The 16,499-nt window shown below is 36.9% G+C and overlaps 1 protein-coding gene across 2 annotated transcripts in view; it reads right to left on the reverse strand.

Annotated features, from left to right (window-relative positions):
- Positions 1–16,499, reverse strand: part of CLYBL (citramalyl-CoA lyase) — a 174,730-nt gene that overhangs the window by 15,628 nt on the left and 142,603 nt on the right. For both annotated transcript variants that reach the window (XM_030476758.2, XM_030476757.2), the window contains exons 3-7: positions 13,529–13,717; positions 9,858–9,959; positions 7,974–8,067; positions 6,335–6,502; positions 1,052–1,176 (exon numbers count right to left, since the gene is read on the reverse strand). In XM_030476758.2, coding sequence (XP_030332618.1) covers positions 1,052–1,176; positions 6,335–6,502; positions 7,974–8,067; positions 9,858–9,959; positions 13,529–13,717 — 678 coding nt within the window. The remainder of the gene's footprint in view (positions 1–1,051; positions 1,177–6,334; positions 6,503–7,973; positions 8,068–9,857; positions 9,960–13,528; positions 13,718–16,499) is intronic.

Raw genomic sequence — 16,499 nt, forward strand, 5'->3', positions numbered from 1 at the left:
TATGCACAGCCTTATATATGAACTTCACTACCAAAGAGATTTGTCTCTTGCTTGAATGCCACACAAGCACATGTGAACCATTCCTGCTCATCTGTACTGACATCGGGATTTTGCTTTTTAACTAGCCCAGGCTTGGCTGCAACTAAGATAAACATATTTAGCTGCAACTTTTTTTCTTTCAAAAAGAGGCAAACTGGATTATAGCAAATAACCTTTAAGATAATTAACTGACAATGCCGCAACTAGCATAAAATCTTCCTTCAGGCGACCCCTAATTTAAGTATTACTGGCACAAAGTGGAGACAGATTGTGCATCACCACCGCAATATTTACATAGCAGAAACCCACAGAGCAGGAAACGTGAGACTCAATGATGCACTAAATTAGGAACAATCATATTCTAGTGTTAATTTGCTTTCTCCTCTATCCAAATTTCAGGTCCAGCAATTGGTACAAATGCACATAAAACATCCCCATTTTTAATGATTAAGAAGCACGATCTGCAAGCAGTTCTGCTCAAAAGTAAATTCACTCACTACTAGGGATGTTTGCAGGATCAAACCCCCAAAAGTGAAACAGGTTTACCAACACAGAGATTTTTTAGAAAACCAACACTTCCTAATCTGTTTATTTCTTTCTATAAATGATGTCTGCACAAGCAATTTGAGTTGTCTGCCAGGCTACCTGCCTTTTGATTGCAAATAATTTCCTATGACAGTAACACCATGATTCTGAGGGACAATGGAGAAGCGGTTTTAATTCACCAATGCTGTAGATATATGCAGGGACTCAAAAGGCTATGTAATCAAAGAATAAAAGTTAAAACGGAAGGGGAAAGAAAAAGATAGATGGTCTATTTGTAAGTATATTGGGAAGCGACACATTTATAATAAATATACACTACAATCTATCCAGACACAGATTTCATGAGCATTATTCTCAGTTACAGCATACTTTATAAGATAAATGCAAAGAGACACCACCAATCTTTCTAAATCTTCAATATTATTCAAATTTGGATTCCATTATGGCATATTAACAAAATATTTACCTTGCCTAATCGCTGATGTTCTTCAAAAGCAGAAATCAGTTCTTGTGCCCACTTTATTTTTTCAGGGCTCGGAGAGAACTGTTCCTGGACAACAGCAATTTGGTTGGGGTGAATCACCTGCTTACCTACAAAGAAGATTAATAACACCAGAATCATGCATCGACAAACAGATGTTCAAGCAAAATGTTCCAACCACTTGAGGCTCTCATATGCCTTGCAGACTTTCTTGCTCTTTAACTAATTATTTTACCTGATTTCTTTTATTTTTTAAACTGGACAACAGGCAGATAGCCTTTAGCCAGATTATTTTAAGAATAAAAATATCTTGAGCTATGCTTGCATTCAATATAGTTTGAAAGAACCCACGATTCTTTCTCCTCCCTCCCCATTTCAATCCATATGTCTTATCTTAGTTGTTTCAGGTGCAATATTTTGTTCGGGGCAGTCAATAACATTTAAGTATAATGCATCTCTGAATTTAACTACATAAATAACAGCTCCAGGCACTCTTAAATAAATTGTATTAAAATGTGTTCAGAAAATGAGATCTGAAGAAGATGGTAAGAGATTTGTAGGATTTGTAAAGTTACCAGTTACATAAGGATCATGCTCTAAATTCTCAGTATTGGCTTAGCATCATAAAATCGTTAGTGTTGTTTAAATTGTAACAGTTAGCAGTTGCAGGCAGACTGCAATATTTATTTAGTCACTGGTATATTAAACAACTACCAGCGATGCCCTGAGCTTTTAAGAAGTACTTTTTTTAATCCTTTCTTGTATAAACATGCGTTAAGAAAACAAAAATAGATGTCGCTTTTTTTCACTAGAGATTTTCAAATGTGAATAGACAGCCACATAATCCATTTTAATCTGTTACTGTATTTAGCTACCTTAAAACAAATACATATCTAATTTGTTTGACAGTTTTAAAAGTGTAACATTTGACATTATTAGTTCATTTCTATGGGAATTTCACAGACCGGTGTGATTTCTGTGCTTTGGTTTCAAAGCATTTCAATAAAGAGAGGCTACTGTAATTCTCAGCTTCCCGTGGAATAAATGACTCTCCTCTGTGCCAGATAACAAAACTAGTTAGATGGATGAGCCTGATCCTGCAAACCTGCCACCAAGTGAGCAGTCTTCTTCACATGGAGAGTCCCACAGCTGCCCATCCCATCCCACTGCACGCTGCAGCCTTTCACTGGAGCGAGATTTTTGCACGCAAGGAAAAGTTTGCAGCATCAGGACCTAGGGAGGTTTCCTGGCACAACGGAGTCTGCTCCCATGTTCTTACTGCCATTAAGCCAGCTGCATGTTAGAAATCAGCCTATCACTTGTTCATAGAAGTTTCACATATGACCACAGAGATACACCTATTTTAAATGAAATGACCACTGAAACCCCCCCTGGGATTACTTTTATCAGACGGCAGTGGGTCTGAGTGATAATCTGGAGTACAAACAGAACCAGGGGATGCAGTAGCACAATCAATTTAATGAGCAAAGAAATCGTATTTTTTTAGTGTTGCTACGTTTCTTAGCTAAAAAGCCATATGTAGCTCAATTTTATTTTATTTCCTATCAAACAACCTGTAGTTTATGATCTTATGGCCATCCAAATATTCAATTTGACATTTCAATGTCATAACTATTTAAAAAATAGCTTAAAAATAGGTAAAAGCTTTAAACTCTGTAAGAACTATATTTTTTGAAAGGAATTACATGGAAAAAAATTTTCTTAACTAATGTGTTTTACATTAGGTCTAATCAAAGGTTTTTTAGTCAATTTAATCAAATGTCACCATTAATAAGATTATGATGTTACTTATTTGTAATAGAACAAATTCTCTCTAGATAAACTGTTCGTTTTAAAACTGAACGGAGTATAAATAATTCCTGCAAAATCCTAAGGAGCTTAACTTTCTGGGAAAAATGTAGAATATCTTTTAAACTATATTTAAAGTCAGTCTATAATTACAACAAAATTAAATATATTTATCTACAATTTTTTAAAGTGTAAAACATTTCTCTAAAAAGATCTGCTTTTGATAAAGATATCGGTAGCAGTAAGCTATACTTTCTATCATTGAAACACTATTGAACAATTTAGACAGAATATAATGTAACTTTTGATTTATAGCACTCAGTTGATTTTTATCACAGATTATGTATCTAAATATCTGTATAATAGGACATAATGCCATGCAGGAATGAAGCAAATATTTTAAACAGAATTGTTGATATTGACAAGTTACTGAGAGTGCAAAATTGGAAGACATTAAAATTTATGACCATGAAATCCTTTTTACAGTACTACTTGATATATTGTGCTTTAAATCAATACCTGTCAAGCCTTATAGGTAACTGTATGATGGTGTCATTTCAGTCTTCTACAAAAGATTGCAAAAAGAGAGGAAACCTATAATGTTTTGTATTTATATCTGGCTTCTCAGCATGTAGCACAGGACTTTTTATAATGACCAAGTCAGCTGTTGAAGCTTATGGCAAGGTTTACTTAATTTTTTACATAAACATTCCTAAAACTGATGACCATTTATGTAGGCAACACACTAACTTTAAGTCCATGGGTTCTGGTATTGTAAAACATCTTGCTGGGTCTGTATGCATGTGTGTCTATATACATATACCCCCTCAATATATATATATAAAAACGTATTTTTATATATATGTATAAATACATATAAATATACCTGTAAAAGATCTATTAATCTAGCTAAATTACATTTGAAAACATTTTATTTTATGTAAACACACTCATTGAAGGGAAAACAGGCTGCTTCTAAGACAACTGGAAAAGAAAACTGGCTACAATAAGCAATGAAGGTCACAATAGTAACTAAATAGCTGGTAAATTTTTTGTTACGTTACTTTGCTTGTTTCACCTTCAGTGAACGTATTTGATTACATTAAGGCAAATTCCATTGGTCTAAATCTGAGTATGGAGAAATCTAGGGAAATAGAACTTTGCTGAGTATTTCGGATTTGCACTAGTTTTGAGGGTGGTGAATTTGGTCCTATGTGTGCAAATAGATGTGTGTTTTCCAGCTAAGAGAGCAATTGGCAATCCTCAGCTCATTTTAGTCCTGTTGATTTCAATGATTTTGATTCTTTGTGAAACAGAAGTAGAAAGAGATCTTAAATATTTAAAAATAACAAGAATCACGTGTTTTGAAGTTGTTATTAAAGCGCTATTTAAGTATTTTACTCTCATGGTATCAGAGCACTGTCAGTGACAAATACGATCTACAGAGTTCTGTTTTATACAAAGTTATAGATTAATCTAAGACCCAGTTGTAATTTGATATGATTAATATTCAATTGGAAATGTTAAAATGTTTCATTTATATGCTTTCGGAACTAAAGGTTTTTGCTTTCAGTTTTGAAATGACATTGTATTTTAATCAAAACAAACAAGAAAGACCATAAAAGCATTGGACAAACTGAAAGCAAAAGAAACAAAAGAACGAGTAAAACATTTCTTTTAAAAATCTGTTTGTTTAAAAAAAAAATTTTTTTTCTTTTTTTACGAAAAAATGGAAAATACTGTTTTGTTTTGACTTTAACATTTTTCTTTCTTTTTTTTTTTTTTTTGCCACCATATCAGAAAAGTCAATATTGTCCCATCTCTAGTTATGGTTGGACTGGTTGCCAGGCTGTTTGGTGGATTTTGGAAATGTGTTTATGGTAGTTGTGGAAAGGCAGGAGTCAAAGAGCAAGAGCTGTGAGTTCACCTTAATGAAGTCTGTACCTTTTACAGATCTTTACTTCTCATACAGAAAGGCAAGACACCTCTATGGCTGAGTTAAAAATTCCATTTACACTCTAAGCTGTTACATATGGCTTTTTTATTTGTCTCCTATCTGGACCCTATCCTGATGTCAGACAACTTCCACTGTAAAGTCAGTGGAGTCCAAACCACCATCAACATTGTTTATGCTGAGGATTTCTAAATTTCCTAAATTGTCAGCCAAAGTTAAGTATTTAAATACCCATTAAGTGTTCAAAAAAGTGTTCTCAAAGGTGCTAGGCATCTGCAACTCCATCTTCTGTCAACAGGAGGTTCAGACGCTTCTGTGTTTTTTCAAAAATCAAGCCTTTCCTTAAGCTAGGAAATATTGGTTGAGATTAGGTAGCCATCAGCAGGTGCTACCATTCAGGAGCTCTATTATTTTCCCAACTTCAATCACAGACAAATGAAGGGTGGAAGTCCACATGGATGTGGATAATGTAGCTGTGAGGAGCTAAATGTTTTACCTCTGAAACAAGATCTGGTTTTGCAAATGTTGAAGCTCAACAAACAGTAAGGCAGAGTTTGCACTGAAGAGCACTGATTGCTATTCTTTCACTAGCATGTCGAGATCACTTAAAAGAACACTTGTTTTTTTTACTTGGTGTTTTAAGCTATCATATAGCACTAACTGTAAAAATATAGTTTGCTAGATGGCATTGCCAGGACCCATGCTTTTGGTAACAAAAACCTAAAAGAGGTACTATTACCATACATAAATCCTGACTGACAGTCAGAGACAAATAATGTAAAATGTTCATCCTACACGCTAGAATTCTTTAATGCATGTGTCAAATGTCTGATTTCTATTGCAAAACCCCAAGGTTTGGTGGCTGCGCTGTCCCCCTGGGGTGTCCGAGTGGTCTGGTACACCAGTCACAGGGTAACAGGCTGCATTACAGGACTCTGGGGCAAGGAGCCTGCTGCTCTTGCTGTCTGCCAATATCCGTAGGTGTCACCAGCACTTACTAGGAGGGGAGCCAGGAGGTGAAAAACAAATAAAAGAAAAAAATAAGAAAATAACCTTCCCCTAGCAATTAGCACACGAGATTTGCTTCTCAACTCCTTCACCTAAAAAGTATTTTTTAACAACTGCTGTTTAAAAAAAATAGGAGCAACGGATCCAAATGTTTTAAAAAGCAATCATAGAGTGGCCATCGCAGAGTACAGTACAGCCTTCCCCGTGCTCCGTCATGGGACAAATCACTGCACAGCCCCTGCCCCAACTTCTCTTCAAAAACAGTCACACGCTTCATGGGATGTGGTTTTAAAAAGCAGCCTGTGACTTTTCAGGCAAAATTTCCAGCCACAATTCTTAAGGTGGTAATAAACATAGAAGACTTTGGTATCACTTAATTTTTCCAATAAATGACCTGGAATAGAGGACAGATTATTTGTCTAAGTGACAGTAAATGTAGTGATATATTTAAATAGAAGAAGTATGCATTATTTTGAGACATTGTCAGAAAGCCATACCAGTGAATCCCATTGAGGCAGCTTCTCTTGATTGCCTACGGAGCCCATCTTCGTCTCGGAAATCGATGTAAACAAGGTCTATTGCTTGAAGGCCAAATGCCTTTGCTGTGACTACTATTTTTTGCCTGGCATACAGAATATCATGAGTTTCCTTACTGCTTGTTGCACCTATGAAAATAATTCAAAACAAAGAAAAGCTGACAAGTATTTTTGGCCTTTCTGTTTTAAATATTTCCTGTGTGAAAAAAGGGAAGTTTGAGTTTTCATTTAACCATTTTAGAAAACAAAATGGGAGTGCAAGGCTATATTGTCAAAATGATACTCTTCTCATAAAAAAAAAAGCTGCTTTAGCAAAAACCAAAAAATAATCTCTTTGAACTCTGGCTTATAAAATCCATATTTTGATTCAGTTCAAATCAGAAGTTATAAGCCTGAAGTCAGTGGAAGCTTTGGCTGGTAAGGACTTCTGCTTTGGGACTAACATGAAGTAATTATTTGATTATATTCCTTACTGTATGTACACTTAGAAGCATTAGAGTAAGAGAAGCTTTATGCAAATTGATCTACTGGATACAGCTAAATGGTTAGAAAATTCACACTGAGAATAGAATTGAACTTTTCCTGGTTCTGATTCTTGTCGCGACTGATGTCCTTAGCTGCATGTTTAAGCTTTAGTATTTGGATGGAAAAATAATGGTAGATGACTTCTGAGAAGAAGAAAAGTATTCGCAAGACTTCATGTGCACACAGGGCACCAGCTAAGCTGTGTGAACACTGGTGTGAGATAATAATAATAACAACAACAACAATAATAATAATAAATTATAATAAATAATTATATTATATTATAAAAATAATTATTATTAATAATAAAAAGAACTATTATTTCCCTTTCCCTAGTGTTACTTTTTAGATACAAATTTCCAGTGGTAAGGAATATTTTAGTAAAGCAATGCTGATTTTTACATTAATGTCCTTATTTTTAATTCAAATGTTGATAGCTCTGCACTTTTATATTTAAACTGCATCAGATTAGTAAGAAGCTAAGCAGCCTCTTATAAAAGAAATTGTGAAATAGATTTTATTGTTGAGGAAGGCTAATAGTGCTTTCACATGAATAGATGGCTGTATTGACATGGGACATATTTAAAGTAAATTTATTAAGGCAAAATTTATCAGGAGAGTATTTGTGCACGATGTCAAAAGCCTGACTGATAATTGTCTGTAAAACCATGATGAAGAAGCCACCAGAATTTTAGGCCTTTAAATGTAGTTAAAAGCACGTACATGTTTCTTATGGATAACATATTTAAATAATTTTCGTGACTCAACAGGTTTGGGTATTTTTGTGTTGGTTTTTTTTAATTATTATTATTTTCATTAGTTTTTGGTACTGCATGGCAAGAAGGGCAAGAAAGTGTCAGTGCCCTGTGACATACAGGGACCATGTTTTAATTTACCAGTGATACATTTTTCATTGAAAAAAATTAAGGAGAAAAGTGCAAATATAAAATGCAGAATCAAACGTTGTCATTACTTTAATTATTGCTGTCCAAAAAGCAGTGGCCATAAATCACATGTGGCTTCTCCAATGCAAATGGAATACTTTAACATTTATAGTAAACACACAGGTAACAACCTATGCTGGCACGGAAATCCTCTCCTCCAAAGACGACTGCATCCAAATGAAAGCCAACCTGGGATCCTCTTCTCAGTGCTTCTTCACAGACAGCCTTCAAATGAGAATAGAATATTAATTTCTACAGAAATGCAGGATGCAGACAGACCACAGAGGATATTACAGCAACTTGGTGCTACCAAAATCCTTCAGCTAAAATCACTTCTCTTAAGCAGCAAAGCCATTGTAGGTGCTCAACTACGCACAGTGCTTTAAAATGACTCAGCAAAAGAGAAAACATTATTTTTCCCTAAGCACCCGTATGCCTAGACCATGTAAATACAGGACCTTGCAGCAGATTCCCTACCTTCTGGTTGACATAATGCCCTGGGTATTGCTGTGGTCCCTACTGCAGATATTTATATAATAATATGAAACATAACATTTGTCAAATACTGCTTAAAAGCAAACAAAAAGTATTAAATTTGATTAGTTTGACACGTAATACAGAAATACAGATCAGAATATCTTTTATTAAAAAAATAATATGAGCAATTTAAAATGGTTATAGGTTCCTTATGGGATATGAGGATTCCTTGTAGGATTGCCAATTTAAAGTCTTCTGCTACATATAACTAATAATTAGCTAAGGAAGTTAAAAATGCAACAAGTGCTGCAGAAAAGTATTAAAATAAAGGCATGAAAAATTTTGCTGCTGTAGCTATTATATGAAGAAATGCATTTCCAAAATATGGCTGTTTTGTATCAATGTTTGCATGATATTGATATTTTTTAAGGGTAAGGTACATGGGGAGAGACAGATGTAATTACCAGATCCACTAATGCATGTTCTTCTATGGCACCTGGTAGGACAAGAAATTATTCTTTAACAGAGTGCTTTAAAAGGCAGCTTTCCTGCCAACATCAGGAATTGCAATATTAAAAATTCCACTATAAAATACTGTAGGTGAAGAAAAACCTCAGCCAGTTTAAAATATGATGTAATTCTGCATATGCACACCGGACAGGAGCATGTCTATTTGGTTATTGCTTTATTATGTTCCCAGATACGTTAGCGTGTGCTGTAAGATAAATGGCTGTATCAAATGAGCAGGCTGCCCGTGAGGCCTGCCAGTACTTCTGGAGGTACTTCTGATGTGTGTGTCCTCAGCTGGTCCGAAACTTTTCCCTTAAAGCCTGGGAGGGGAAGGCTGAATTCCTGGTGCATGCACGAGATCTTTTTCATTACCACACTGCCTTGCCTTTCTGAAAAACCTGGGCTTGATAGTAAAGGTTGGGGAGTAATTTATATTCAAATGCACTTTAAAAATAAGATTTGATCTAAAATTACCCTAAAAAAGGAGCATGTTCTTCAGACATTTCCTATTTTCTAAGTTAAGTTTACTTCTAATCTTAGCATTAAACACTGATCATACTCTCAAAACATGATACATGAAATTTTGTTCTAACCTTATAGGTAGGAACCATGATCGAGATGCCAGTTTAGCAATAATGAAACGATGATTAATTCTTTTTTCTAAAGTTAAATGTTATACAAAAGTCAAGTTTGATAGCTACTAAATAGCCAAGCGTATTGCAACACTGTGAGTATTCCAAATCTTTGGAGAAGTCCAGTCCAAGTGTGTTAAAAATAACAGTAATGCGGAGAGGTTTTGTTATTTGGCATGGACTATCCAGAAGTGTTCTGCCACTGAAATATTTTGAATTTATGAAGGCCTTTACATTACAAACATGAGAGTTCAATGTACAGAAGTTTTAGGGGATTGAACAATATGTTTAGTATTTTTTGACCTCTTTGATGAAACTAGGGGGAGACTGGGGACTATTTTGCTTATCCTAGTTTGCCTGAGATGGCAAAATATGAATGCTTCAAGACCTGCTTACCTTAAAATTGAGCAAGCCCACTGCAGTTTCCACAAAGGGGATAAAATTCATTGGTTCTACAAGTGTTCGGCCTTTTAGGTGATGTAAGAATTTGTCTGAAAACTAAAATTAGACACTGTGAGCTATCAGAGAGAGAGGAAAAAAAAACCCAACTGCAGAACAGTCTACATGTATATATAACATGTTAAATTTTCACCTGGCTGTAGCAACACCCCTCCCCAGCCCGAAAACTTGTGATTAAAAAAATGAAACCAGCTCTTAACGAGGCCTGTGATTTGAAACCGCAGCATTCCCATACATTTCTATGTTTGGGGGCTGGTTTGCAAGAAAAAAAAAATCCAGGCTTAGCACCTCTCACCCTGGCTTAGTGAAATGCAAATCCACAGGCCCTGGAAAACAATGAAGTGCTGCTGTACCTGAGGTCCGGTTTTGTTTCAGGTCCAGCACTGCCATCACTGGAAGCGCTCCCCAGCCTTCTAAGTGGCATCCGTATTATTCATTACGGCACCGTTACCCTTTTGTTCAATAGGCTTTTCTTCATAATTTTTTAGCTTACCTAGGAAGGCCTTAAAAAGGAAGTTTAATTCTTTGAAGACCAAAGCTTGCCAATTTTTTCCATGAGACCAGTTCACAGCTAGCTCTGAGCTGCCAGTGGGGTAGCCCAAATTCCAAAATCTATCATCTGGAAACATACAAAAGCTCTTGCACAGATTTTTCCCCTTTCAAAAGGGGGAAAAAAAAAAAAAAAAAGAAGAGGGGAAAAAACCCTCAGCCCTATATTGTAAATCTATTATGTCTGTCCAGATCAAGTAATTTGTGCAGAGATAAACATATCGCAGGTATGGTGAAAATGTGTTAGTAAATAAAGACAAAAATAACATATGCATATATTTTAAATTTAAGGAATATTTGACTATTAATGGATATCAAAGGAAAGGGAATTTTAATCATCTCTCCATTCAGTCTCAGTTGGGTAAATCATATCTAAGAGATTTGCATAAATATAAACCATCAAAGACTTTTCATCTTCAAAGGGGGTTTCAAGACCCTATAAGCTTTGTACTGTAATCATCGCAGGTCACAACCCTGCAGGAATAAGGCTGCTATGGCAACATAAAAAACTAATGCTTAAGGCTTAGCATAATATTCTGACTAATAGAAAGGAAACTCATTTTAAAAGCTGGCAGCCTATTTACCAGAAGCTGGATTAGAGGTGTTATTTCCCCTTTTAGCTTCCCCCCACTGCCCCTCCCCAAAAGAAGGAAAATCTAATCACCCAGATCTTGGAAAAAAGCTTTCCAGCAATTTGCAGTAACTTTACAATTAGGCCAAAATAAATCACAGCTTTCTTCGATGAAGAATGCTGCCCTTCCCATCCCTGCTTTGCATCGTCACCATGGCTGTCTCAGTAACTTTTCTTTGGAGAAAAGAATTCCACTCAAAAATGTGCAAGAATGATAAAAATAATAATCAATGCAATTCACATGTGTGAGTGTACAGTATGGCAGATACTATAGTGACAGAAAACAGTAAACTTCATCCAGGCAACTGCAGAAAATGAGGTAATATAATGGTATCAGCATATATTCTTAAGACTCCTATCTGATTTTTTTTTTTAAGGGAAAAAAAAAAGTAAAAAGCTCTACTGTGTTTACATTTTAGGTGCAAGTCAAAGCAGCAGAGCTCTTATTTTATTTGAAAATATTTTAAAAGTCACACTCCTGGGATTTTTCCTATCTTCTGTTTTGAAGATAAGCAACAACAACAAAAAAGCAGTTTAATTAAATATTGTCTCCCTTCCTCTTTCTTTTAAAAAATTGCAATAAGCACCAATACAAAAGGTAACGAGTGGAGAAGTTTCAATTAATTTTTTTTTGTCAAAAGGAGACGATTAAATGTTTCCGGCCCGGTAAAGTGTTCATTTCAGGGAGAAAGGGAGGAAAAAAAAAAAGAAGGCGGAGGGAAAAAAAACCCCACAAAGCTTGGGGAGGGGATGAAGTAGCAAGGCCTCAGCAATTCATTCAATTCCAGTGCACACCCAATAGTGTGTCGGGAAGAATGCACACTGGTCGGGATTTGTGGGAGAATTGTCCCGCCACAAAGGAGGGAGAGTTACGCTTGTTATAGTCCAATAAGCCATGCCAGTCAAACAAGTACCCACACTAGGGACAAAAGGAAAGCAAGAGATTCTCACACAAAAGAAAACAAGTAAGCCCATCTTTTAGTTGTGCATCAGCCTCCAGGTTTTCTGCTGCACATAAATAAAAATGAAGGTGGGGGGGGGGGGTGGGTATGTGTAGGGGGAAATAAACAGCTTCTGGGAGGCTCAAAAATCATGCCAGGATGAATTTTGGGAGGATTGGGAAAAGGCAGCAGCGGTGTTAAGCAGACAACGCTCTTTGTGTATAAAGGTTGGGCAAAGTGAGAGGGACGCAAAAGGCAGACAATGAGACAGAAGTTGTTGGGTCTGGCTTGTTTTCCATGACGGAAATCAAAGTTAGAGAGAGGGAAGGTGGAAGAGGATGAGGGGACAAAGAGCCCCTGCATCCCACCTCCCTGGAAAACCTGCTTGGTGGCAGCAAGGGCTCTGCCATTTTGGAAGCATGAATATTAATTACTGACAAGTTATACCTAACACTTACATGGCTGTAAACCCTGAGAGGTATACCCTGATTAATTTAATTAAATGTTGGTGGAAGGGGACAGTGTGCCTTCCATCACAAGCAGTGGAGGCTGAAGAGGCAGTGCCGCTGTATGGACAGGGCTCATCATGTACCCAACATATTTGCTCAGTTGTAGGCTCACACGCAACCTCAATGGTTTGATCATGGTTAGATGCTGAGATTAAAATAGATCCTAATACGTCTGCCTGCCTTTCATCACAGCTTGCACGCGTGCTACTTGCTCGGCTAGCGGTTTGCAAAAATATAGAAGTGAATAATTAAGCATTATTCCTTTACTGGCATGTTACAGCAATAATGGTATATCTAAGCAAATGTCCCCCTTTCTTGACAATTAAAACAATTATAGCATAATTAGGCCTATTTCAAAGTTTTCTTAAGTAATTTGACATGCCAACCATTTACATTTCAGGTTTTTATTGGCTGAAAAGTCAGTCGTGAAACACAAACACACCTGTCAGCAATTAAAAAGGAAGAAATAGAGAACTGCTCAGGAAATAATATCTGTGCTAATTAAAAACAGTAGTTAAAAGCTTCCTGTTTGTTCCTCCAGTTGCCCCAAGGAGTGACCTTCCCCCCAACCCATTTTTTCATATGTTGCTAACATGCTTTCCCCATCTTCTGCTTACAGTGCATGTAACTAAGACTCATGGACAGACAGTCATTTTGCTTGTTAGGGCACTAAGAGAAGAGTCAGATACTCATGCTTCTATTTTTAGTAACATACTCTGACATCAATGTTGGTTCTTCATTGACTGTGGGAGAAAACCCCCTGGTTTTATTTATAAATGCAAGGTGTTCTGCGTATGCCTTTTATACAGCACATCTTACACACCTTTAAGTGGATGCATTTCCCCATTACCTTATCCAAGCAACAACATTATATGGTATTTGCAGTCTTCCTTACAACTCACGAGTCATTCATCTCTATGCCTGTCAGAACTTGGCCCAACAGCTTCAGTCAAAAACTACTGTGTTGTTGGTACTCACCCATCTTATTTCTTCAACATTTTCAACCTTTGGCAGCATCATGCTTGAAGGAAGGGTCTTGGACTGCAGAAGCACCTCTAGATCTTCTTCTGCAAGACCGCTGGACACAGAGTTTATCCTAACACACTTTTCAGCATGGCCAAAGTCAAACTTTTCAAGGGTTTTCACAACGGTCAGTCTTGCTTCTTTCTACAATACATATGAGTTTAGAGGCACAAGAAAAGAAAAAGAAAGCATGTTTTCTATTGACAGAAAAGTGCACTGAGCAGAAAACTTGTCAAATGATGTGGGAAAAACTAGACAGCCAGTATAGTAGTGTCCCCAAAACCTCTGTCACTCTTGGACTTTTACTGAAGCAGTCATCATCAGCACCTCGCAATTTTACCTTCCTCATTTCTTTATAACTGGTGAATAAAATGTTCAGGTTTTATGTGTAAGTACTTCTATACCATCACTTGTAAAAAACAAGACTTCTTTGTCCACTAGTGCTGAATGTCTAACAAACACAAATCTTTATACTAATCACAATGTGTTGCACTAACTGTCTGCACTCACAAAAATGGCATGTCATTAAATTCACGTATAATAATTCATTTTTGTAATTCATCTCTGTATTGCTTGGATGTCAGAAAACACACATGTACCTATATTTCTTTGATTTTGCCACATAAATCTTCCTTTTCTCCATGTATCCAAAGTGTACTAAAGCCCACGGTAGAGTTCACAATTCACATGTGATAACATCAAAATAACTTGGAGATTTTTCTTCAACCACATAAAAAGCTATTCTCCTGTTGGCACAAAATAAAAACTCCAAAATAAAAACTCCAAAGACATGTGCTTCCCACGGCCATTTGCTATTTTTGTGAATGTAAATTTACAAATCTGTTTAATAGTTGATTTGCATGAAGAACACTTGCATGCTTTTCTGAAATGAAATGCATTTCTTGCCCTGGAGAAGAAGGCAGGGGGTGGGGGGGAAGGAGGGTGCTGGGCTCCCTGCTTCCTGTCAACTGGAGTTTCAACCCCAAATTCCTTCCACTCGCCAACAGCCCCTAACAAATTTGTATTGTCAAAATGCACACTTATCAAAAGTCATTTCATTTGTGAAGAGTTTTTATGGGGCTAATAAAACTTTAAAGCTCCTGACTCACGGAGGTTTGGGAACGACTTTAACAATATGCAGTTGCTGAATAGAGATGCTTTTCAAGAGAACAGGCAAACTTACGGGCAAGGGAAAAATCATCAAAGTTAATATCCAGGCTAATACCAATCAGCAAGACAGCACATGACAGTAGATTTAAACCAGACGGATGCAAATCTCTGCCGGTATGAGGGGCAGAGGTGGTTTCCCAATGTGGTCTGAGTTAAACAGTGCGAGGGAACAGTAGCTTACAGTTGTCAGGTCTGATCAGAACAGGGTCTCCCAGGCCAGTTTAAGACAGCTCTGCAGTGTACTGATTTACAGGTCTGGGATCCCTGATAATTAGGGTAAGTTTAGAGAAATGCAAGTGATGGCTCTAACTGGTTAAAGGAAGGAATAATGAAGCAGAAAGTTAATGAAATCTGAAGCAAACAGCCTTCAGCTTGGGGCTACTAGCCATGCTTCTCCGAAGGTTGGGAGCATATGCCCGTTAATCGGACAGACGGGAACAAGGCGCACATGTACGCATCCCTGTGCTGCAATCAAGGGGCATGTTCAGAGGTAATCTCTGGAAAAATACAACCCAAAATGTTCAAACTGCTGTGAATGGACTCTGACTGGGGCCATTAGGAAAGCCACACAAAGATGCATGCAGTTTACTACAAACATGTCCAGCTGGAAGACAGCTCCAGCGCACAGCCGTCTGAAATGGTTCTTCTGAATTAGGTAAACCAAACCATATGATGCCAATATCGGGTAATACAAATCCCCTACATTTTCCTTCTCTAACCAAGGGTAATGGGTTTCCAGGGCTGGGCTGAAAGTTCCTCAATATGATGCAGAAGGGTAGCTTAAAAACATGCTCCAAACCAATTTATGCTTTTAATTAAAGTCAGATTATCACCGTTTCAGCACGCACTGATCCAATTTGTAAAAGAAAGATCTCCCCAAATTACCCACCAAGGCAGCATCCAATTTCAACTGAAGGCACCTCTCTAGCAAACTTATAGCCTAATTTGTTATGATTTTTTTTTTCCCCAGATTATAATAATGAGCAGTAGACCATCTCATTAGCTATTTTTCTCCTCAGGCTGCAACTTCCTTCCCAAAAAAGACAGATCGTGTCTTTCTAGGTATATTTCCATACAAAACACTTATTAACAGGCTGTTGCTGTTATCAATTTACATAAACTAAATGTGCAGCCCTCTGGTACATATCCCAAAAATAACCAACAACTTCACTGAATTTATACCAACCAAGAAACATGGGGAGGGGGTTGTTGTTTCTTCCCATATTTTAATAGAAAATATGTTGCTATGTTAGTTAACACACCCATGCCATCTGTTGGGTTGAGAATTGATGCAGTTTTTTAGAACCACTATGTTTTAGATCTGTCTGCCTAGATACCCCAGGAATGGAAACATTTCCCTTCCATGATAAAATACTTCTAGTCACTGTAGTTCCCACATCAGGATTCAATTTCTGTTTTTCATTGTGAGACAAACTGAGAGGACCTGGCTGCCAAAGTCAGAGCTCATGAAGGGGCTGACTCGGTACCTACCCTTCCTACAACTGAGAAAACCCCATTGATTTTAGTGGGGTGTATCAGGTCTCCACGCAGGCTTCCAATAAAACATTTCTTTGGTAAATAAAAAATTGTACTAAAACCTCAGACTAAATGTACTAAAAACATGGAGGAAAGGGAGTCCCCTTTCTACTTCATTATGCAGGGAAACATTGATGCTATTCTTATTGAAGGATACATGCAAAAACTAAAATTTTAAGCTAGATAAACTACTTCAACACTGTAACAGTAGAGAAAAAAG

Source organism: Strigops habroptila, chromosome 2 (genome assembly GCF_004027225.2).
Source record: "Strigops habroptila isolate Jane chromosome 2, bStrHab1.2.pri, whole genome shotgun sequence".
NCBI lineage: Eukaryota > Metazoa > Chordata > Aves > Psittaciformes > Psittacidae > Strigops > Strigops habroptila.